The following is a 25,811-nucleotide window of genomic DNA, read 5'->3' as shown; positions in this document are numbered from 1 at the left end:
GTAATTTATTTTGCTGTTTCTAGAAGATACACTTAAGTTTTTTTGGACTGGTAACTAAAATTAAAATTTAAAAATATAAATATATTTAAACATGAATTCTTAATATGGTAACAGTGTATACTTACAATCACCATAAGAGTCAATATGCATTGTTTTCTATTCCTATTTGAGCTCTTACAGGGAGGGCTTCAGGAGAGGAAAGAGGGGGAAGACATTGCAGTTAAATTACAATCTCAAAAAGTGAGATTCAACAACAAAATCACACTCCTGATGAAGCTATTTTCCAGATAAATAATTATCGCTCAGTGGTAGAATGATAACAAAACAGAAATAGGGCCCTAGGCTCAGTCCAGCACTGCAAAAGAAGCAAGCAGACATAACAGTATTACAGCAGCAAAGGCTCTTGTAATTTTATTTTTGAGATCATAATTTAATTACAAAACTCCCTTACTTCCCTCCCTCCAAGAACCTATACATTTCCCAATTCTCATTCAAATCCATGACCCTTTTTTTCAGTAATTGTTATTTTATTCATATGTGCATATGTATGTACGTGTGTGTTCCTAAATATAACCTATTCAGTCTGTATAATGCTACCTGCATGTATATTTTCAGACTTACCGTTTGGCACTGGACAACCAATTGGTGTACTCTTCCTTGAGGAGGGCCACTGCTCCTGCTCCCATTTCCTCAGTCACCTATAGTTCTATGTGTAGGGTTGAAGCCTTATTTGCTCCTGTGCTTTCTATGTCCTGTTTGGCACGTTCCTTGGTCAGCCACCATTTGAATATGTGTATGATAGCTAGTAAATGTCTGAAATCTCCGCCCTGAAAAGGTAGAAGAAGAGAATCAGGAGTTGAAGTTAATTAAATAACACATTTAAGGCCAAGTGGTACATGAGATAATATCTCATAGAAATATGAAGAAGAAAAGAGCTGTACACACTGTGAATATGTGCATGTATGTATGCATCTACAGATGGTCTATTTATAACTGATGAAAATACAAAAGTATCAAGAGTAAAGGCAATAAAAATTGAGAGTAAAATGTTATGAAAATACAACTTGGACATCTTACTAAATATGAAACTCTGTTCTTACTGTCATTATCACTGAGAATCACATTAAACTTCAGTTATTGCTATGAAACAATATCATAAAATAAGAATGTTTAACCCCAAATGAACTGCGAAGAAATTTCACTTTGAATAAATTAAAATCCCTATGATAAGTGGTATTTTTAATTCTCAATATTTGACATTTGTTTATTTGGGAGTAGAAGCATTCTTAGATGTATAGACAACTGATTTTGTTTGTTTTGACTAGGGATCTTAGTGAACCATTTAGTTTAAAGAAGAAATGCTATTCAGCAAGAGAGCTGCAATTTTGAATACTCATTTCCTTATTCTTATCTTATAGCACTTGCCCAATGTTATGTGATTTTACAACATTCAAATTTCCAAAACTCTGTTCACTTATATATTTCCTAATTGCATGTAACAAAGGTTGCAATGCTCACTGTGTGTTTTAGGACATCAATAAGTTAGAGGAACGTGTGCGCAAAACATCAGCAGAAATCCAGTCTGTGAAAGAAGAACAAGAACATGTGGAACAGGAAGTAAAACAGGAAATGAAAGTTTTGAATAACATCACTAATGACCTCAGACTGAAGGACTGGGAACACTCACAGACATTGAAAAATATCACCTTAATTCAAGGTGAGACATCTTGTCTCAAAAATGAGACATTAAAATATATCCTTATATGCAGACCTTTGGTATTTGAAATCCTGTCGTTTAAAGGAAATGATTTTTGAGGATGCAGTTACTACAGACAGTTACTATGCAGTTACTATGCACAGAAGAACAGTTAATATGAGGGCAGGTGTGGTAATGTCACCGACACACTAGAATTTCTTAAAGAGAAATGCAAAACCAGACATGGTGAGTCATCACTGGGAAGGCTGAGACAGGAGGCCACAAGTTTGAAGCCAGACTAAGGTTCACAGTGAGAGCCTGTCTCAAAAAAATCAAAGAGAGAGAACTATAAAAGCACCAAAAAAATCTCTTTCCTTCTTTTCTAACTATACTGTCATTTAGAAACACCTCTTGAATTCTTAAAGATAATCTTAGATATATCAGTGTCTTCTACTGTGCCAATGACTCTTACTCATCTTTTAGCAAACATAAGTCATTTATGCCCACATAATAGATTTTAGTCATTTTCACTTTATGAATATTCTTCTATAGTTCTAACTTTCTGGTCTGTGTGCTTATACTTTATCTCCTGTAAAAATTCTTGAATTTGAAGACCTGAGAACTTCTTTTCCCTGTATCTGTTTCTGGAGGGGGGGGGTGTATTTTTTTTCTTTTCCAAACTTGATTTATGTCTCTCTCATTTTCTTGTTTTGTTTTTCCTATGGTTGATGTGAATTATTTTTATTGAATTTATCTTTTCATCAAAGTTACCAAAGAGGTTTTGGAAACTTTATGATATATTCCATATGTCTTGATTGCAATTGAAATGTAATATATGTTAAAGCTAGTCAGCATCTTAAAGAAAACTGAGTTGTATAGGGAACTGAAAGTGCTTTGACTCGTGACACACTCCCTTGTGCCCTCTGTATGAGATTACAGTTCATTTCTATGCTATGGACTTTCACAAACCAGAGTTTAGTCTATTTTGCTCATCTTACTTTATATTAAAATAATTTATTAAGACTTGTCCACGAGCTAGCCAATTATTTATTTAAAAAACTATTCCATCCACCTCTTCTGGGTTATCTTCCTTCTTCATAAAATAATGCTTTGGACATTCATTTATCAAAAATCAATGGTATGATCTTGGTGTCATTTTCTTTGTTTGCTCTTGATTTTTCACTGTCTTACTCCATACACATTTTTACATTCATAATTATTTGGGTTATTTTGTGAGGATAATAATTCATGGGAACTTGGCCTCTGAATACCAAGTATCCATAGATGCCCATATGTCTTATGAAGAGGCCTAGTATTTTTTCTATGTTGTATGTATTTTGAATGACTGCAGAATTAGTTACTATAACTAATAAAAGAAAAATACTGTGTGATATTTGCTCTGTATTCTCTCTTAGGGAATGAACACAAGAAAATAACAGTCATGCTTACACACATACCATTTTCTCACACTCAGTTCTAGGATTAAAGCCTGGGGCCCTGGACAGGCTGTGTTGGTATTCTATAACTGAATTCCACCTAGCCATCTGGTTTTGTTTGTAATTTTAAATATTTTGTTTGGAAATTGTTTAAAACTGTAAGTGGTGCAAAATGATAAGGCATCCCAGTGCATTTTGGAGAAATTTTTCCTGTGGGTTTTGGTTGCCCTTAACTTCATTCTTCATCTCTCTGTAATGCCTGTGAGATCACTAATCTGGCATTTTGGGTGGAGAATGTTTGTATTAGATATTTGTTGTACTTCCACCATTTTCCAGTTTTGTGTGTTGTATCAGCCTTGTAATTGGTCTACATGGTCTACAGTTTACTCATTCTACCTAGAAAAGGAATCATCTAACTTTATCAACACTCATTTTACAGATTTTTAGGTTTTTAAGTTAAAATATAGTCCATTAATTTCCCCCATTCCATTTTTTTCCACCCAACCCTTCCCATGTACCCTACTTTCTATCTTTCAAATTTATGGCTTCTATTCCTTTAATTGTTGTGACATGTACATACATTCACCCACACACTCATACACACATATACACACATTCATATACATATGCATATTTATCTCCATCAAGAGTATTACAAACCTAAGTTTTAATATGTACAATATTTATGTTATTTTGTGTTATCACAGTGACCCTTTCTCTGTTACCACTTTATTATAACCTAGCAAAATACTAACCTCACAACAGTATTTTTGTGATTTAATTTGAGGATATGACATTTTTCTCAGATGAGGCCATTACAGTTCTCAACATCAGAGTACTTAGCCATTTAGAAAGGTCAGCGTTATTCATTTTAAATTAATGTAGAGCAAATAGAAATATTTGGATTTCTATATAACTATCTTGATAAATGATAATCTTTCCCATGCTTTATAATTATAGTCAATACTTGTGTTTCTTAAAGGACCTCCTGGACCTCGAGGAGAAAAGGGAGACCGAGGGCTCCCTGGAGTAAGTGGTCCACCTGGAATTCCGGGTTTAAATGGTAAGGACATAGTGTAATCACTTAATCATATACCATGAGGTTGATTGATGTGTATCCATGTTTGTAATTAGGGATGAATATCCATTTCATCTTTTCTGTGGTGTAGCTGTGTGTGAGTGTTTGTAAATCATCTCATGTGTTGGAAAATATAATGCATTCTAGCATCCTAATCACATGGCAAATTAAATGGTGAGTATTAGTTTATTTTAAAGTATTTTATTATTTTATGTGTATGTTTTGGTTGCACATATGTCTGTGCACTGTGTAAATGCCTGGTATCTTCTGAGATGTGAAAAGGGTATCTGCTCTCAGAGAACTTGAGTTACAGATAATTGTTAGTTGCCATATGGGTTCCAGGAATCAAATATGTGTCCTCTGGAAGAGCAGCCAGTGCTTTTAACTACTGGGTCATCTCTCTAGCCCAAGCACTAATTATTTACTTTTGTACATTATTTAATTATTTAGCAACAGTTACTACAAGAGCTTGCTTATGAGTCTGGGGGCATTCATAGAGACCACATGCAATATATTGTTCACATAAAGCTATATGTGAAGGAGAATAAGAAAATCACCTTTCACATTGGATTAATTTGCAAGCTATGATTTTTCCAGTTATATAGAAACATTAATGCGTCACAAAATTGTGCTTAATTATTTTCCTCTAAGGATGTCATAATCTTGAAAGCAATGTTTTGCAAGGAGATTATGAAAGACATAGAAAAGGAGAGATAAAATGAACTTTCTTTGCTCAAAAAATAATTCTGTAACTAACAATAAAAACAATGTTATTGCCATGCATTCAAATGCCATCCTTTGCAAACAAATTCCCTTCATAATGTTTGCAAATAAAATAGACTGAATGATTTAAACACAATTAGAAAGGATGACTAGTCAGTTTACCTAAATACCTTGGATTTGTTTTTAGTTTTTCCTCTTTAGATGAAATAAGCATTCCTTTTTCTATAAATATTTTGAGTAGTCAAAATTACATGAGAAAAAATACACCAAGTTGAAAATCATGAATAAAATCTATCATATAAGTATATTAAAATGTTAAGCTTCAAAATTTTTTTATACAAGTTATAGACAGATATAGTAGCTTTCTAGCTAAAATGGAAAATGTAGTGCTTTTAGTTGACTGACAATGTGCTTTTCATTGACCGTAACACGCTCATTGCAACAAATTTATGTCATTTATTACATTATCTTTCAATTGAATGTGAGGATGGTTGGAAAATGTCATACTCTCCTCAGAGATTCACTTACTTCATTTATTGGGTGCTCAAATATGTTTGAAAATTAATTGCTAGACATTTTTGTTTTCTTTATTAACCATACAGGTGTTCCAGGCCTTAAAGGTGATCGGGGTCCAGCTGGCTTCCCTGGAAATAGAGGATACCCAGGGTCACCTGGAAAAGCGGGGAGGTCAGGTATTGTAAAGCTATGGTTGTTATCATAGAATATGAAAATAAACACTGGATCGTTGGTAGTGTTTCTAAAATGCTTGCATAAAAATCTGTACTTATAGAATAGCAGTACTCAAATAGTTAAATTTATAGTCTAAAATAAATTGAAATTAGTTTTTAATCATGAGAGTAAAATTCCTATGCCCCAAAATAAAATAGTTGTGTACACAGATCATATATACAAATTCACACATACACACACACAATCTATTTATTTTACACCATAGCAGCACACTATGAAGAAAGTTATCTACCATACAGTAAGCAGAGTCAAAAGACTACCAAGAAAAAGAAGTGAACAGTATAAAGAGCCTTTTGAACACAATTGGCTAAATCTTGGTAAGTCCCAGTTGAAAAAATATTATAACAAAATTAATGGATTTATCTTACATATTAGTGCATAATAATCAACATTGCTCAGTAATGTCTTTTTTGCACAGAAAACAATTGTTATTACAACTAATTATATTAATAGACTAATATTGGATTGTGTTCTTTGTACAACAACATCAGTAGGGAATAAGATTTTTTCCTATTTAAATGATAGTAATACCAAGGGAATACAGTCCATATTGTTAAGATAGTTTTAATAGATTTTAGCACTTATAGGTTTATAGGAAAATGTCAAGGAAGGCATTCATTTTTCATACACCTCTCATTAAATACACTGAGGAAACATTTGATGCAAGTATTAAGCCAGTAGAAGTTTATAATTATTAGCAAAAGTCATTGAGCGCGTTATGGTTCCATATTGTATGAAGTCTGACAAGTGAACAGCATTCCATTTCTATAGTGTTACAGAATAGACTCTTAGTTGCAAGGTAAGTTGTGATCCACCTAAACACTATGAACTCTTCACCCAACCTCTACCACACTTCAGTACCTGAATGGATAAACAAGTTGTGAAGAAGGCAGAAAGCAGAATCATAATTAGCAACAAAGAGAAACAGACAATCAAGCCACAAAATTATATGGAAAAATCTTAAATGCAAATTGCCAACTGAAAGAATATGATCTGAAAATACTAAACTTGAAGATTCCAACTGTTTGCTCTTCTGGAAAAGGCAAAGTTGTGGAGTCAGGAAATACATCTCTGGTTGCCAGGTGTCTAGAGAAGGGGCCATGATAGTTAGGCAGATCACAGGGTATTCTTGGGATCCTCTTCTGTGTAATGCTGGTGTTACACTGTGTAGAAAGTGTAGCTTTACTGTATAGACATCACTGTTTAGAAACAGTGGCAGCAGTTGCACAACTATTTCTCCTTCCTAAGCATGAAATTCAAGCTGAAATGTTGAAACTGAGTTTTATATTGTGGCTCTTTCTCTGGAAAGAATAGAAATGATGAACCATAAATGTTCATCATAAATGTTACTTTTCTCCCATTTACATTTTTTTTTTTTTTTTTGGTTTTTCGAGACAGGGTTTCTCTGTGGTTTTGGAGCCTGTCCTGGAACTAGCTCTTGTAGACCAGGCTGGTCTCGAACTCACAGAGATCCGCCTGTCTCTGCCTCCCGAGTGCTGGGATTAAAGGCGTGCGCCACCACCGCCCGGCCCATTTACATTTTTAGATCTTTTATTTTTCTTCTTGAACAATCTGAAAATGTGGTAATACTCTTTATTAAGGAGAAGTATTCTTTAAAAATTAAAATGTTGGGCTCTGACTCATGATGAATGTTTCCATATTTACTTCTAAGTTTGAATCACTGACCCTTATGTAACACTTGGGCTACATCTCTATGTAAATAGATGGGTATTCTTGTAGCCAAATGTGATTAGTCTACAGAATTAAGGGACCAATTAACACTTAGGAATGGAGTCATTAGAATTCCATCATGTCCCTGGACTTATACAATCTAGCCTTTAGGATGTTCTGTTGCAAAAGAATAAATAATGAGACATAAAATAAATTTGTAATGGGAAATAATAAAGATATGGGATGAGTTAGAAGATGTTGAGCTGTTGGAGGGAAAAGGCAAGGTCAGATAGAGAGGAAAATGAAAACGAACATGCAAAATTACACTACATTTCAGTTTTGCCTGTTTTGTGAAAAGGGGACATATCACACCCTTATAAATAATTGTAGATGTTATAATACTAAAATTATAATGGGGTTTCAAAAGTGGCCGCCATCATTATCAGCATGGGATGGTTATTATATTTATTATATTTGACTAACTATAAGTTGTTATAAATTGGTGTCTTATTTTGTGGTGTCCTATTTCCATTTAAAACAAGTTCTGTGGAGTTTGAAACCACGCCTTAGTGGTATAGCATGGGTTTAGTATACATGGGCCTTGAGTACAGTCTCCAGCACTCCCAAATGAAAGAGAATAAAGAGAAAAAGAAAGAGGTAGTGGAGAAGCAGAGTAAGATATCAGCATTTTCTGTTGAACTAATTCTTTTCTCTTTTGCTGTTTTTCCCCCTAAGGATATCCTGGACCTAAAGGCCAAAAGGGAGAAAAGGGGAGTGGAGGCATATCAAGTAAGTTCATGACTTCTTGTTTTCTATGTCAGTTTCTTTTTAAAATAAAGTTATAATTTGATATTAGTAGTGTAGGCTTAAAACAAACATTGAGAGATTTAGAATTATCTGCAGAGTTTCTGGAGAAGCCAGCCACAGTTTTTCCCAAATAAAACATGCTAATTAGAATAAAACAAATAGATTAGATTACACAACTCTTTCAAACTCATTATGCATTTGTATTCTGTTCTTCTTCTTCTTTTTTGATTAGCACTATTTTCTAAAGAAAAAAATCACACAGAAAATTGTCCAATTTTCAAGTCAATTTTTACCCACTGAAGAGAAATCAAGCTTTTGAATAGAAACAATCACAGTCCCCTTACACACTAAGTGAGCCCATGAAAAGCTCATATATAGACATGTGGGCAAGCTGAAGATTTTAACAGAGCAATTCCCAGGCAGCTAGAGCTTTTGTTTTATTTTGTTTTTACTAAAACCTTGAAAATGTCACATTATATATCCAAGACTTTCCAACCTTCAAAGGAATAGATTTCACATCAGGAAGCTCCATTATAAAGCAAACTTTTCATTGAAATGCAAAAGACCTGAGTATCAGATTTTAAAAATTAAGTATCAACTGAGATGGCAATAGTATCCTAGGCTCTAAGTAATTTTGTTATGGATCTTATAGGATAAATATACATTAATGTAATAATTGTGAAGAGAAATGGATACCCCACTTGGGTTATTGGAATCAGAGTGCCAACCTGTCTTCCAAAAAGAGTCTACATGTGAGATGCATGTCTGGTATGAGCCACAGCCATGCCCTCCTTGTTCAGAGCTCTGTTTTAGACAGATCATGATAAAGTCTTTATTAACAAAACCTTGCTGGTTTTAGCTGGGATCATGTTTTTTTAAAAAAAAAAAAAAAACATAGAATCAGTATTTCCTTGTTGTCACAAAAATTTACTCTAGCCTAATACATTGTACAGATGGCACAATTAGACAGCTTGGGGTTATGACTGTTATGAACCATTGCAGTCCAGTCCAACTATGATGCTTTCAAAGCTGAACAACGCATAGGAGTGATGGAATCCTCAGTACTTGGGTGCTTTCCCCACTGCTCTTAGCATATTAAGGCAACATAACCGCATTCCCTTGTCCTTGTTTCCTTTCAGGTGGCCGCTTCTCTGCTGGTTGCTTGTTAATGGCCCTTTATCTCCTTTCTCTTTCATCCCTTCTAGTTTCAGTTGATCTCTTATCAGCCTCCAGTTCTTAAGTTTCTGTGTATCTTTGTCTATGTCTTTATTTTCTCACACTTTATATAAAGTATCTTGATCTCATCTCCTTTCCCTGAGGCTTTGTCAGAGCTTTGAAACATTGACCGTAATTGAGTGTGGCACCTAAGGAACTTCTCTACTTTTAATCTATAGATTGTAAAGCCACTCCGCTTTCTGTTTAAGGCAGCTTCTAAATACTTGTAATAATTTTTCAGCTATGTCTAGAAATTTGCATTACAAATTTGGATGACTATTTGGGAGTTTGAGTACTTTCTCTGAGGAAGCAGTAAGAGCTCTTTGAGGAGGGAATGAGTGTAAACAGCCTCTTGATTCTTCTCCATGTCCCCCCAGAGAGAATGGAAAGCAATTCCACAACACTCAAAAAGAAGAAACAATAATATGCATATGCATCTAACGTAAATGGTCCTGGTTTTCTGTGTTTAATATGCAATCACAAGTGCTTTCTTTGGCCTCTTTTCTCTCAGTGACTAGATTTTTTTTCAAAATACTACAAAAAATTACAGAGATATCACAATTACCACAATGTAGTCATTTATTTCCTTACTCTAAATGGTCAATAATTTTTGCTTGCTTTGGTTTGGCTTTAATAATCAATGTTCTAGTCACCATTTCCTATGATGTTTTGTGAGAATGTTGTGAAATATAGGATTTACTAGAAATATAATCAATAGTTCAAGGTTATATGCATTTTACAAAGAGGTCTTGTAAATGCCTCCACAATGATTCTATAGATTATTCTGAATGAAATTACTCAGATCTGCACATTTTAATCATGATCTTAAAAATTATATTGAATTAATTCAATGTATATTTTAACAATTCAGGTATTTTTGAAATATAAGAAAATAATCCTGATTTCCTTTTTTACCTATGCACCTGATTACATTGGGGCAGGACCCTTTTAAGATCAGGTGGGCTGAGCAGAATGCTCCACTATCATCTCCTTAAAAGGCCTTTCACCTCTGGACAAGCCATCAGAACAACTGACTTCCGGGATCTTTCTGCAGCTCCTTCAAATGACTTTGGCTCCTGTGTCATGTCATTGCCTGGTCTCTTCACGACCTCTTCTGACTCTGGGTGCTGTGCAGGCTCCCAATTCCATATGTATACCATCATGCCCTCTGCTGTAATAACCACCGTCCCTTGACACCCTTCACTTAGATGCACTCATATGCTGTCTACTGGGATGTTCCTGCCTCCTTCAGCCCTCCTGCTGCTCACTCACCTAATCTTGTGGAATCCAATTTAACCCATTGGGCTCTAGGAGAAACTTCATGCATATTGATTAAATATGGGTTCTTTAATATCAAGACATTGTTCCCAAATAGCAATAGGGATAGAATAAAAGAAAATCTATCCATCCATTCTTTCACTCATTCATTTAGCATACATTCAATGTGTGTGTTGTGATGTCAGAAATAACAATAAATATGTTTTTCTAAATGTATAGATATAAATATACCAGTTATAAACAAACCACAGAAGACTAACCTAGGAAAATAATAGGGCGAAATAGACATTGAAAGGAGATAGATACTCGTGTCTTTTATATTAGAAATAACCTTATTTTTATTGCTTATTTCACAATGCTACCTTTTTATTATCCAATTCAAATCATATATATATATATATATATATATATATATATATGAGAGAGTAGAGAGCGATAAAGCATAATTTGATAATTTCTTCAATATGTTTGAATGAGAACCAAACCTAACTTTATGAATTGCCTATTCATTTCAAACAAAAATATTTGATCATGAAAAGAAAATCAAAGATTTTATTCTAGAAAGCTCTTTATATTTACTTGAATTTTATGTTTGAAGTGTATATACTAGAAAATAAATATTACAATAGACATGAGATATTTTATAGATAAAATGCAAAACAGGAGAAGGAAAGAAAAGAAAATACAAAAATAATAAAGACATAAGATCCCATGAAGCTTTCATGTTGATTCCTCTTTGTGAGCCAACAAAGAATATTTCCCAGGGTTTTCTTTTTTTTCTTTTTCATGTTTTAACACTAAACCCTAAGGTCCACAGCATTAAGATAGAAGCACAATTCTAATTGTATGCCTATGTGTATCTCAGTTTTTCCATTTTTTGCTCTGCCAAATGATGTCCCTTCCTACCTCACAGGGTTGTTGTGGGGACCAAATTACATGTGTGAAGATGTTCTGTAAAATCATAATGGCCTTTAAAGTCGAAGGAATGGTTCGTAACAATCCTTCTGAACATAACAGCTATTCTTTGCCATTTTTATGCAGACATATTAAACCTCTAATCATATTAGGACATAAAGAAAAATCAAAATGCCAGGAGCCATATATATGTTTTGGGCAAAAAGAGAGATGTTAGAGAATAAGACAATATTTTTATGTTAGATGGATGATCAGTGCAAGTGTGCCCAGATGATAAATCAGTGAATTTGTCTTAGCACAGCAGAAGGGTACTAGTTGCAAGTAAGAGAAGCAGCTAAACCAGAGGCCGTATCTGTTGACAGAGGTCATAACAAAATGTCAAACTAATAAAGCAAGAGTCTGGGCTTCATAGAATGAAACCTGAGCCCAGGACATTCGTTGAAAAAGTTCTGAAAATGGTAACAAAAAATTGGTATTGTCACTGGTAGTAGGTTCTGTCAGTAGGTCTGTGTCTGCATGCCACCAAGATATGATCAAATCTGGTCATAAAGGAAAAGAAAATGGAATTAGCCAGTGATTGTCGTAGTCTACAGTACTAACTGACCGGTAATTTTGTGCAAACATCTAGGGAAAAAATTGGATTTGGGCATGTGACTGGGCTGTAGAGTGTGTGTGTGTGTGTGTGTGTGTGTGTGTGTGTGTGTGTGTGTGTGTGACTATTTTCTTGTGCCAGACAGCATTGCTCTGGCCAATTTTGGCTTCATACAGAATAACCCTGGTCCCAGGTCTGCAGGCAGGCAAATTGTAGGAATTCAGTTTTCAAGGCATCTATCTTCCAAACTAAGCATGGATGCTGAAGTGTGTAATATTAACCTGAACTTCCCAAATTAACAAAGACAGCTCTGTCTTTCTCTTTGGATAAAAACAGATTCCAAATGCCCTGTTCAAAGGCATCAATTATCCCAACTTTTATCATGTATGATGAAAAGTGACAAATGACGTGTTTCGATGCCTTGTTGACTAGAAAGAGTGTTTTTTGTCAAGCAAGGGAACCATATAAGCAAACACTGGGAGGCACTATCTTAAAGGGTTCTGATGCTTATCTATCTGTGCTGTGTCAGCAAGCTCTGCACATCATCAAAAGGAGAGATACAATGTTCATCTTTGGAATCTTATTCTGAAATCCGTACAATGTTGTGAAAAAATGCATTTGCTATGATTTGTACTGAGAATTCAACTCAATCATCAATAAACTTCTGGTCTGTCTCAAAACATTTAGTTGACTTAAGTTAAAACTTCCTTCTCCCATCACTAACTATGATAATTAATGAACATTCAAGGATGCTTGCTGTGTACAGGGTACTTCTGATGCATTTTTCATACCTAATACTAAAAGAGCCATTGGGGTAACTGCTATTAGTATCAGTGTTTCATGAACTTGAATCTAATGTTAACTGCTAATAAAAGAAAATAGGGCAAATTCAAACATATGCCAACCAGTGTCCAAATCCTCATGACTCTGTGAAATGTTTCCACACTAGTCAAATATTCTATACATGCTAATATTACAGATATTTCATACAGAGGGTTTGGAAGTAGAAGAAGAGAGAGGATATTTGCAATTAGCAATTCCACTTTACAGAATGAGCCTTATAATTGAGATAAAAATCTATAGAGTAGGTCAAATTCCAAAAGTATACTATTGAGTCATCTTTGTTTATGTTTCCACCAACATAACTACTGCACACGTTGCCTGCTTTCTCTCCCTCAAGTCTATTACTCAGACACATCGTCTTCCTGGAAGTGCTCTCAAGACTTCCATTATCACTAATGAGAGTTACTTACTTGCACCTTGGGGAAAGCTACCTGCTAATAGTCTACCTTTATTTCAGTAACTGACTCAGTGTTCACATTTTCTGGTATCATTGGCTGCTTTGATGCCTCCTTGCACTTAAAGTGTTTTCTTTTTCTGAAGTTCCAGAGTGTACTTTCCACAGGAGCACTAGTTATGGCCATCAAAACAAGGCACATTACACCAGAGCAGGAATAGTTCTCCGTAAATTAGACAAGTGCTACCTAATTTATGACAATTGCGTTTTGTCTATAGCTTCAAATGATCCACCCAATTGTTAATAAAAGCAGACAACATTCCCCTAACACAATATGTATGGTCCTTAATAACACTATTAATGTGTCTTGTAAATGGAACCAGAGATTTAAGTCAGCAATGGATAAGTAGTTAGCTTGTTCTGTTCAGTACGTCTCCCCAATGACTCTCACAGCTGAAACTTCACCAGATCCAACTAGAAAGGAAAAGTCACTATAATTCTTTCCAGGATTTGTACCAGCAGATTTGAAGTTCAACCAGTATGGACATGGGTTCAGAAGGAGAAAAGAGGCCTAGCATGGATGCTACACATCCTTCTATAACCTCAGAGGAACCAAGAATCTCCCTGCACTCATCTCTAGCCATAAAATACTGTCTTCTGTGCTACAGTGGAAAATTCTGCTTTATAGGAACACAGGATCATCTACTTGTTCCCATTCAAGTGCCTTATAAGTAAGGACTTGCAGCTTATTATTTGGTCTTCTTCTGCTGTCTTGTCTGGAAGTGAGTTACAGTTAGGAACTGAATCTCAAGTTCAATTCCCTAGAACAACAGCTAGCTTGACAACACAGGACATGTGCAAGAGGATCATTGCAATACTCCAGCTAGGACTTAAGCTGGGTCCTCTTCACCATTCCTTAGAATACTGAAGTTATTCTTATTTTATGTCTCCTTTAAATATGCACACCCTGATTAATACACTTCAGAGAAAAATATGTGAATTCCTGGAATGTTGCAGGGCAATTTTAAATGCTCCACTGTGAATTGTGTAGTAAAATGACTGTTTCCTATTGATATTTTTTAATTATTTTTTGAATAATTTTGAATTCTCGCTTCCTTGGAATGCTGACAAGTGTAATAGAACACAAATATTCAGTTTTCTATGCACAATATTTTCATAAAACTCTATAAGGTTTATAGCATGATTCATTAGTCTCCAGCAAAATAATTAAATGTTCTCTTATAAACTATCATCTAAATGAAACTCTCTCCTATCATAGCCACATTTATTTTTCTAATATTAATTTTTAGTATTCTATTAGTCCTTTGATAATTTCATACGATGTGTTTGGATCATATTTACCATCCTTCTCCCAACCCTTCCAAGATCTAACCCTGCTTCTATACAAACCCCAACTTTGTGTCTTAAAAATATATCAAGACCAATTAGTGTCACCTATATATTCTTGGATGTAACCACTGGAGTATCGTCAACTTACCAGGAGAAATTGACTCCCTGTCTTCCAGTTGCTATCAATCACTAATAGCTCCTTAGCTAGGGGTGTGACTTCTCACCCAGTTCCTCCTTATCATGCCATGATTAGGTCTGACTTGAGCATGAACCAGGCTTGTGCATGCTGTCACAACCACTGTGAGTTATGTGCAGCTGTCCTCCTATATCCAGGAGACATTGCTTCCTCATAGCCATTGACACTGCTAACTCTCACACTCTTTAGACCTCTTCTTCCACAATGATCCCTCCCTCTATTTCTGAGAACCACACTAACACCCACAGGAATTCAATTTGTGCATCAAAAGAACATGGATTTCTAGTCACAGAAAGTAACCAGTTGAATAAATTTTATTAATATTTGCTAAGAAGCCCAATAGATCCTTAATGAATATTTTGAAATTTTAAAATCAGACATTTTTTAGCTTAAAGCAATGTGGAGCTTTGTACAGTAATGTAAATGCTATGCCACTGAGTTGGATTATCTGTTAAATAATTTCCTCATTGCTCTGACAGGAGCACCTTATAGGAAGAAGGGTTTGCTTTGGCTCACAGTTTGAGGGTGTCATAAAACATAATGGCATGTAAATTCTGGAGTTAGGAACATGAGAAAGCTGCCCATGCTTTGTTCATAGTTAGGAAGCAGAAAGAGGTACATACTGGTGCTGACCTTACTTTCCTTCTCTCTCCTCACTCTGGGAACCCTGAAACTTCTGTAGGTGTCTCCCACAGTTCTGGTTGGTCTTCCTGTCTCATCGAATGCACTCTATATACTCTCCTTCAGACATTTCCAAAGGTTTGTCTCCCCAGTGATTTTAGTTTCTCTCAGATTGACAATGTTAACCAATATCCCAAACCCTTAAGTAAGAAAATATAATAATCCACTTAATGTCCTTTTGAGATAAGACTCACTAAACAGTCCAGTCTAACCTCAATATAGTGATCCTTCTGTCTCAGCTTCCCGAGTGCTAGGATTAAAGGTATTTTATATTTTGCCCAGCTAAAACCAAACCTTTTAAAGAAGTTTTTGATGTGTTCAAATCACAGTATAGCAGACAGGATACCCTTATTTCTCACCTAAAAATAAAAGAAAAACTTGTTCTTTCAAGTTTCCTTTTTATTTGCTCTCTTAACTCTGAATACTCAAACACAAAACGTAAGTGAAAAGGGGAAAGTAAAACACGTTACTGCTCTTGCACTGTCAGAATCTTATTGAGATTAGAAGTCGAAGACTGAAGTGCCCGCAGGGTTGGTTTCTCAGGAGACCTCTCTGCCTGGCTTGCTGATGGCCACAAAGCCAGTCTGACCTCTGAAGATCATGATATTCCCCTCCTAAAGCACCAACCCTACCGAACTAGGACTCTGCTTTTATCAAGTGTTGAGGCACAAATTCCTCTGTAAAGGCCATAGTTCTAAACACAGTCACCCTGGAAGTTACGTACATAGGAAGAACATACTGTAGTCCTAAGAGAAGATATAAAAATTTGACCTTGCTCTTCAACAATAACAGAAGAGTGAATTGGTATTGACACTATGTCTATGGGTCTTATATTTTATATCTGCCTTTATACAAAACTAGGAAGAGAGTCTTTCTGTTGGTTTCTATCAGTTTATCCTTAGGGCAGGCCTAATATGACAGTAAAATTTAAGTCATATTGATGCTGAAACTTACAAGAGCAATTTCACTTGTATTTTACTAATTTTTAAAATTTAAATTTCAGCGATGTTATTTAATATCGTGCCACTTCATAAATGAAAACTACTACCCAGGAAATATTACCTGAATATACAATAACCAATTTTTAAAAGGTTCCTGTCAAATAGAATGACCTTGGCAATCCCGTATGCTCTTCCTCGAATAATTGCCACCAATATGTTTGTGAGAGCGGTTAAGAGGGATGAGAATGCTGGAACCACCACGTCGTTTCGGCATTTGGGAGGTTGGAGCAGGAAGATTGCAAATTTGAGGCGAGCTTAGGACATAGAGTAGGAGGCTTTGTTTTAAAGAACAAACAAAAAACTGAAATGACGAAGGCAGAGGCAGAAGGATCTTTGTGAATTCGAGGCCAACTTGGTTTGTAGAGCTAGTTCCAGGACAACCAGGGCCCAGCATAGAAACAGTGTTTAGAAAAACAAACAAAACCAAAAATCTTCTGCAGCCAGGGCGGTGCATAGAAACCATGTTTAGAAAAGCAAACACAAACAAAAATTCTCTGCAGCCAAGGCTGTGCATAGAAACTGTGTTTAGAAAAACAAACAAAAACAAAAATCCCCTGAAAACCTTAAATGAAAAGTGACAAGATGTAATAAACTTTCTCATTAAAGAAATGAATGTATTGGCTCACATAGGAATTCTACAAAATGGATTTTACTTCATAAATAGCAGGATATAGGGTGTATTAGGCTTCTCTAATGAAACAAAACTAATGGGATGGATATATATATATATATATATACATATGTATATGTATGTGTGTATCCTTCCTACACACACACACACACACACACACACACACAGAGGTAGGTTTTAAAATAGTAACACACAAAGAATTGCTTCAGTGACCTGCGAACCTGCTATTCTGAGGCTGAGTGTCTCAGCTTTTAGGACTGTCTTTCCCTAGGGAAAAGGCAGATAAGTTGATCAACTGATAAGCTAGTAGTTGCTCATTCTATAAGACTGGGTGCCTCCTAGTCACGATCTGGCACTAGAAGCCTAGAAAGTTCCAAGGTCCTAGTCCTGGACAGCAGCTGGGAAACAATGGTCCTGCCATCAGTGAAAGAAGCGGCAACAAGGCAGACTAATTCCAGCAAGATGGAGGCTAAGAGAGCAAATGGTAAGATGAACTTCCTTCTGCCTCTTTTTTTATCCATGCTGGTTTCAGAAGGTACTGTCCATATCCAGTGTGAGTCTTCTCACGTCAATCAAAGCAATCAAGATGCTACTGCAGGTAAGGCTCCTTCTCAGGCAACTCTACTTTGTGACAAACTGGCATCATAACCAAGTGTAATACAGGAGCGAGCTCAAGTTAAATCATCTGGACTCAGTCTCTCTGCAAGGCTCTCAGATTTCATATTTCTCACCTCTGTTGCAAATAGCTTCACGTTGAGCCATATTATTTTTACATCTTGCTACTGTTTTCCCTAAAAAAAAATCCTCTGATTCATCTCTGCTTGGGGGCTGAACTTACTCTTGGCTACTGTGTTTAGGGATGGGTGTACTCATTCCCTAACAATGCTCTAAATGCCTAGTAATTAGGAAGACGTGATTTCCTTTTCATAATCTCAAGGATACAAGAACGGAGAACAGGGAACAGCCCTCACTGTGTGGTTCAATAACATTTAGGAACAATCTTCCTGATTGCTCATTGGATGGCTATTTTAGCAGCTCAATTCTTTCACAGTGGAAATGAGTTATAATCAAGGAACCACACTACATCCTAGGAACCACTGGTCTATAAGTTACTCGTAGCTTGGGGGAAATATAAGAATAACCTCTGGGGTTTCTGTTATTGGTATGCAGCAGACTTGACATAGGGGATCCTGTTCATGGGTTTTGTAACATAAGCTGGGTCACACGATTCATAAAAGCTGCCCATGGTTTTGGAAAGGCGAGGTGACTAAACACTGATTTTGTAATGCATTGCTGTTGCCATCGCCTTTTGCTAAGCATTCAGCCAGGTATCAGCACTTTTATGAAGCCAAGTTATGGCTGGGTGGTGGTAGCGCCAGCCTTTAATCCCAGCACTCAGGAGACAGAGACAATTGGAACTCTGTGAGTTTAAGGCTAACCTGGTCTACAAGAATTAGTTCCAGGACAGGCTCCAAAGCTACAGAAAAACCCTGTATCGAAACCCAAAAAGAAAAAAAGAAAGAAAGAAAGAAGGAAAGAAAGAAAGAAGGAAAGAAAGAAAGAAAGAAAGAAAGAAAGAAAGAAAGAAAGAAAGAAAGAAAGAAAAAATCTTCCACTGGGCTTGGCATTCTTCAATACACCTCTAATACTTTCTCTTCTCCACTCAATCCTCAAAAGTAATCTGTCACTGTGGTTTCCCCATAAGTATTTAAGAACCTTAAAAAAAAAAAACTCTGTAAAATCTACTATAGGTGTGGTTGGTCTAAGCATTTTGAAACCTGCCTTAGTTGACGTTCAGCTCAAAGACAAACATTATAATGACCCTTAAACCAGCTTTTCTCCTCAAACATCCTTACAATAAATTGTGATTGAAGTTAGGCCTCATCACAATTCCATGGGAGATCATTGTAATAATAAATAAAAATGCAAGTATCAGAACTGCTTTTCCATATTATAAGGCCAGTGTCACAGTAGGGACTAGAAACTCACCTACCTCTGAACCTGTACTTGGGATATTCTTAATGTATTTGATACTTTCATCTAACTTAGAGTATGTTTGTTGAGATCCACCATTCACTAGGTATGTTTTTCTGGTTTTTTTTCTTGTCTAAACAAAACAAGCCAATCTACATTAATTCATATTTTTACAGTCAAAGTTTGACTGGTCAAACAAATGGAGGCACCTATATTCTGAATAAGGAGACTGGGTTCTCTGTTGATTTTTTGAGGTTTCAAGTACTCTGTCTCTAAATACTTTAAGGAACAGCAGTGACCCATGGATTATGACTGCTCTTGTTAGAAACCAATATAATAAAGACACACACACACACACACACATAATTGACTTCTACCAGTTCCATTAAGTCAGTTTGACTACAGTTAGTAGAAATATTTATGGGAAGTCACTTTTCTCTCATATAATTTGGGAAACAGTGTAGTAAATCAGAATTCCAATAACTAAGCAGATTAAACTTTAATGGACCAGATTGGGAACAGTTTTTTTCTCCCTAAGCTTTACATTTTAAATCCCCTTATAACCTACTATTTTACAGACTAATTGTCAAAATAAATTATGGTTAACTTTCATTGTGCTGTTTCTATAGTAGCTCACATATTTGGATAACTTGTTTTACATGTTATAACATTTGTAACCCCAATCCCAAGAGACAAATGATAAAATGTTTATTCTATATGAAGAAGGACATAAGAATATCATCAAAATGTCTGAAATGTACAAATTTATAAATCAGCATATACAGTGCCCTACACTATACTTTTGAAATCCTAAATGAGCCTTGTTCAAATTCTTAAATTTGGACCTGATGATTTGGGGGTCCCAGGGTCTGAAATGATAAGCAAATAGTTAAACAAATTAAACAGCCCCCAAATAGGTAAATTCCACTGTGTAGAATTTTTAAATTCCTCCTTTTAAATACCTTTACAAATTAAGATTCACTAAGAAATGGTACCAGATAGTTCTAATACAGCAAATATTCTAACAAATGAGCTCTCACACATCTACAGAAATATATTTCACCAGAATTTAAGTATCTAGGTACTGTTTTCATTTTAAGTATTTACCACTCTCTTAGCAAAAATATCTTTAAACCTCCATGATTCAAATTTTTAGTATTCACGATTTAAATATAGGAATAATAGCCTTTAAAATTCTTTCTATATTGAAATAAGTTACTCAAAATTGTTCTTCCGATAGTATCTAAGTTTATTATAATTTATTTTAAGAAATACCTTCTCAGTATTTATTGTAATGTTTGCTAACGTGTGTCGTTTAAAACCGTGATTGATTTTGAGAACTTACTCATTTCCAGCACAAATGAAACTATTACTGTGCAGCTTACTTTGTAGACTTCAAATGTTCGACAATTTGGTTTTTAATACTGAAATAGAATTGAGCAGGGGAGAAAGAGTAAGAACGGAGAAAATATATAGCTCAATAAAAACAATAAAAAAGAAATAAAATTGAGCATCAACATCATTTTGAAGGTTAAAAGCTCCTCTAATCAACAATACTTTGGTAAAAATAATTTTTTTCTTTCTTATTCAAATTTTTGCCATCTCTGTGTTTCATGGAATTTCAAAAATGCAGTCACATCCACTGAAAATCTCAGTATGTGACCTGAATTAGAATATATATATTATATATATATATACTTATTCTGAATATATATTTAAAACAAAATTATTTCACACTGGATTAAGGTGACCTTTCGTTCAGTAAGCACATATATGAAAATAGGAACACACCCAGAGAAGAAGATCTAAAATACTGTAACTGCATCTAAAGCCACCAAGATTGGTAAGAGACACCAGGGGCTGGGAAGAAGCAAGCACAGATTCCACAGAACCTTGAAAAAAGAGGTGTTTCCATAAGCTCCTTTATTTTAGTCTTATAAACTCCTAAACTGTGAATTTCTATTTTAAGCTACACAGCCCAGTCATTTGTTATGACAACCATTGGAAAAATACTTTCGGTTCCAGGTTGTCTCCAAAGTTCATTCCAACAATCAGTCCACATCTCACTCTTGATTGGAGGACATGTAAAAACTCTGCTTAGGCATCTAACAGAATGGTTCCCTTCATAAGGGGAAGTATAAGCACAAATCTCATAGAGTGTTAACTTGAACCTCCACTAAACTGTCTTGAAATTTTCTGCTAGACTGGACCCCGCTGTCTTTGCCATCTCTTGCAGTGTAGCGTCCACCCTCATAGCAAACCCTCTCACAGTTCTCTCCCACACATCCTCTGGCTTTATTCCTGCCCCTTCTGACTTCTGAAGTAAGATCCCAAATCTGTCTGATGATTGTTGAATAAGCACAATATCTGGCATTGCATCTATTAAAAATCTCATTAAGGCAATTGATTACCATAAATTATCAGCTCTTTGCAGACGTTTCCCAAGTTGTGAAGTCTTTCGGGTCAAAGGGCAACCAGGTAACTACACACTTAAATATCCACATTCAGGATTAAAATATGACAACTACCATTGTAATGAGTTTAACCCTAAAATCTAATGCCAACAGAGAAGAGAGAGAGGAGAAAAAAAGCAAAAAAAGAAAGGAAGTTTGAAGAGAGAGAGGAAAAGAGGGAAGCCCAGAGAAAGAAAGTGATTACAAGCATGAGTAAGGATTATAGCAATACATATGTTTCTCTGGGTATGCTCACCATAAACTGAAAATATAAATCAATAAATCAAAGGATACCTAAGCTCCCAATCCTCTAAATTCATCAACACAAGACACTGTGATCTTAGTCCTTCCTTTACTCTGAACTCAAGCCTGGCTGGGTGCTGTCTTCTGCTTCTGCTATTCTGCATTTCTAGAGGGTACAAGATTGCGTGTCAGGGCCACGAGAGAGAAAGCCAACTCAGAGGTCAAACCTCCAAGTTCAGTTCCTGTTGAGAATGTGTTGCTTTTGTAGCATTGTGTTGTTAACAACCATTAAGTCAAACCACTGTAGGTTGAGAACTGTTAGTAATGACTAGCTCCTCCCCGGCCATTTGTAACTTTAAAGAAAGATTTGTGCACGAAGCGCTTTCATCATTTATTATTCATCATTATTCATCCTAAATAAATGTTTAGGATCTGCTGTGGCTCTGTCAGCATTGCTGTGAATGCGTTAACTTCTTTAAGTTAAATATATTTCAAATGTAACGAAAGACTATTTACAGAAAATTACTGCTAAGTGGCCACAGATGCTCTACCATTTGGACTTGTAAGATGTCAATATTTACCATATTAACTACGTATTTCATCTGAGCGCTGCCAAGGCCTTACTGTAACCACCTTCCAGGCTGCTTAGGGTAAATCTTTATCATAGAATTTGTTTTTACTTGTATACTTGTACATATAAACAATAGATTGCATTGTTTTGTTTGTTATACATCATAAATGGATTATAATCTCTCATTTTCAGCTAGGTCTTTATCTTTAACTTTGTAAGTTTTATCATGATATGCAATAATGCTATAGGGAACTTCCTGTGTTGTGATCGAGAAATAACTTTTAAGTAAGTGTAATCATATGTTGATTTTAATATGTCACTTTATAGCAGTATGTTGTCATGCTTTTCTCTATTTCCTATGTGTTTAGTTGAACCATTATATTTCATATTTCTAAAATACATAATGTGGTGGTTTGAATAGGAATGACCCCCATAGACTCCCATATTTGAATGCTTGATCATTAGAGAGTCGTGCTACTTGACAAGGATTAGTTGTGGCCTCCTTGGAGGAAATGTGTCACTTGGGGGGGGGGGGCTTTGGGGTTTCCAATGCTCAGGGACCAGTCTTTCTTCTTTCCTGCTGCCTACCAAAATATAGAACTATCAGCTGCCTCTGCAGCACCATGGCTGCCTGCATGTCATCGTGCTTCCTGCCACGACAATGACGGACTAAACCTCTGAATCTGAAAGCAAAACGTTTTCCTTTATAAGCGTTGTTGTGGTCATGTTGTCTCTTCACAGCAATAGAACATTGACTAAGACATAATATAGTAAAATTCTGATAAACATTCCTCTATTCTGAATAGTTAACATAATTCTTTTTTGCTCAACCTTTGAAATTATCCCTTAATAAATAAAAATAAATTACTGCAATTATTAACCTTTATTATAATTAGAGGTAGCTCATTTGAATAGATTAGCAAATATTTTTATATTATCTGGTTTATTACTTACTTTTCTTTTGATGTCTTATAGAAATATAGATGGAATATTTGTATAATAATGATTTATATTTTCTGTATAGACTTAGAGATATAAAATATATCACAACCATAGTCCTCCCTTAAGTACTTAACCTTATAGAGTATTAACATACATAACAGCAAATTTTGGCTGTTTTCAAAGGCAGCAATAACAGTGTCTCATTATTAACTAATTAATTCATTAAACCAGTAATTTCCTGATTTTGGTTGTCATCATCTACAGTTTCCCATGAAGGCAGATTCAAATCTCCCTGCATTTAAGGTGGCTAAGCGGACATTCCAGCAGATAAGCAACAAGTCCTCACTCCGAGCTGAAGAGACATAGCTATTAGAATATATATATATATATATATATATATATATATATATATATATATATCTGCAGAGCAGTGGCTCCCACCAGCTCCCTGCCCTGCTAATGCCAAGCTCACAGAAAGCAACACTGTCAGTTACTCCCTTAATAAGACTCAAAACTATGTAAATTATATCAATCTTCTTTTCATGACGTTACCTTACTTGTAGTATACATACCAAACTGCTTAATCTAGAGACCTTGGTAAACAACACAGTCCATTTTTCTATTGTTTCTTTTCCTAAGATTTTTAACAATTCAATTACGTCATCTTCTGAAGTCCTTCATTCAGGGAAATCTCATTATTTATCAACACATATGGTAGCTGTTTGTCATACGAGCTTTAGGGTACCACCTGCATTCTACTGTGTGCTGAAAAGATAGCAAAGGTATAAATCACGTTGGGGAAAGATAACCCATGCACACCTGAAATACATGGTGGAGAATTGAGAGGGAAGTTAGAGAGGGAAACAAAGAATATTTAAGATGAGGACCCAGATACAAAAAATATAGAGGCTTGTTTGGAACACTGGAGAGTCACAAGACTGATGAAGAAGGGAGAAGGTAGAGGAGAAGGAGGAGAAGGACAAGGAGGTGGAGGAGAAGGAAGAGGAAGAGGAGAGCAAGGAGGAGGAGAAGGGGAAGAAGAGGAGAAAAAGAAGAGGATGAAGAGGAGAAGACAAAGAAATGGAAGATAATTTTTCAATGGATCAAAGGAGATAGTGAACAGACATTAAATGACAACTCTAGTTACTCTGTGAGTCTTAGTCATTGGGAAGATATATTCCTACTGGAACCTGCTATCATTCTACAGAATTGTATTTGTAGCTATTCAAGATACCAAACTGGCTCTGTGACCAGGTAACAAGCATCTTCTTTTTATTCTCTGTAATGGCTGTACTCTTCACTAACGTTGTTAGAGACTGAAGGCAGCCACAAATGAATAGTTAGTTGTACATTCATCCAAACAAACTTTACCTGAAGATCAGACAGCAGGTGAGAATTACCCGTAGGCCATAAATATTCCTCAATGGTTTAGAAGAGCTCCAGAAAGTAGTAGAAAATTATTCAGTAAATTATAGAAATGGCTATCTAAACTCTTATCTAAACCTATCCAGGAGGTCTTGAATTCCTACAGCAGCTCGTCAGAGTTGACTTCTAGTCCCTGTTTGACAAGAACAAATGTTACATGAGAATGGTGAATATGAATATCCACACACATAAATATAAAGGTTTTAATACAGACAGATCATGTGCTATTACTGCTGATTTAACCACAAAATAAAAACTTTAAATCTTAGATAAATAAAACTCTGTGCTTGCACATAATTTTAAGGAATTCATTGTTTATTTTAAACCTAAAAATCATTTCAACTTTAAAGAAAGGATAGTTGCTTAAGTAAAATTCTTCCCAGAAACTAGAAATATGTCTGATGCAGTGGATTTTGTTTAGTTACATGTATTTTGCTAATATACATCATATCTTCTCTTTTAACAGCTGAAAATTAGGGGCCCTAGCACGTGTGGCAATGTCCACTCACATTGTCTAAAGCAGATCCCAAATCCAGAATGCCTCCTGAGTTTATCAGTTTGGTTATACTATGTAAACATAGGAAAGAAAAAGAATATAAGGATAATTATTTAATTACAAACAATATTGAGCACATGTAGCATGGTTATTAAAACATTTTTATGGAAAAAAAACGTGAAATTTGTCAACTCAGAAACTCTGCTTTGACAAGGAAATGGCTTCCCACCCTCTCTCTAAACACACCATGTTTATCACATGACCTTACTTATTGGCCAGTCTGTTTAATCCACAGAAAGGTTTCTATCCTACTCCATGTTGTTGGAAGGCTTGTCTGCATAGTTTGAAAGTGTCATTAAGAAAACTACTGGAAGAGGGTGTTAGCACAGCTTCACTATGCAACTAGAGAGAAGCAATCTTCTGGAGTTGAGACAACCGCAGAGAAAAGCC

General features: G+C 35.5%; 1 protein-coding gene across 4 annotated transcripts in view; it reads left to right on the top strand.

The window, feature by feature from the left end:
- The window catches only part of Msr1 (macrophage scavenger receptor 1), a 61,204-nt gene that overhangs the window by 20,638 nt on the left and 14,755 nt on the right, over positions 1-25,811 (top strand). For 3 of the 4 annotated variants that reach the window (XM_075986551.1, XM_075986553.1, XM_075986552.1), the window contains exons 5-8: positions 1,531-1,717; positions 4,115-4,195; positions 5,536-5,625; positions 8,090-8,143. In XM_075986551.1, the coding sequence (XP_075842666.1) occupies positions 1,531-1,717; positions 4,115-4,195; positions 5,536-5,625; positions 8,090-8,143 (412 nt within the window). Of the gene's footprint in view, positions 1-1,530; positions 1,718-4,114; positions 4,196-5,535; positions 5,626-8,089; positions 8,144-10,317; positions 12,842-25,811 lie in introns of those variants that run through there. The other variant, XM_075986554.1, reaches the window with a different exon arrangement.

The sequence above is a fragment of the Microtus pennsylvanicus genome, chromosome 9, assembly GCF_037038515.1.
Source record: "Microtus pennsylvanicus isolate mMicPen1 chromosome 9, mMicPen1.hap1, whole genome shotgun sequence".
Taxonomy (NCBI): Eukaryota; Metazoa; Chordata; class Mammalia; order Rodentia; family Cricetidae; genus Microtus; species Microtus pennsylvanicus.
The sequence above is the reverse complement of the archived record's forward strand: the minus strand, read 5'-3'. Positions and strand labels throughout refer to the sequence as shown.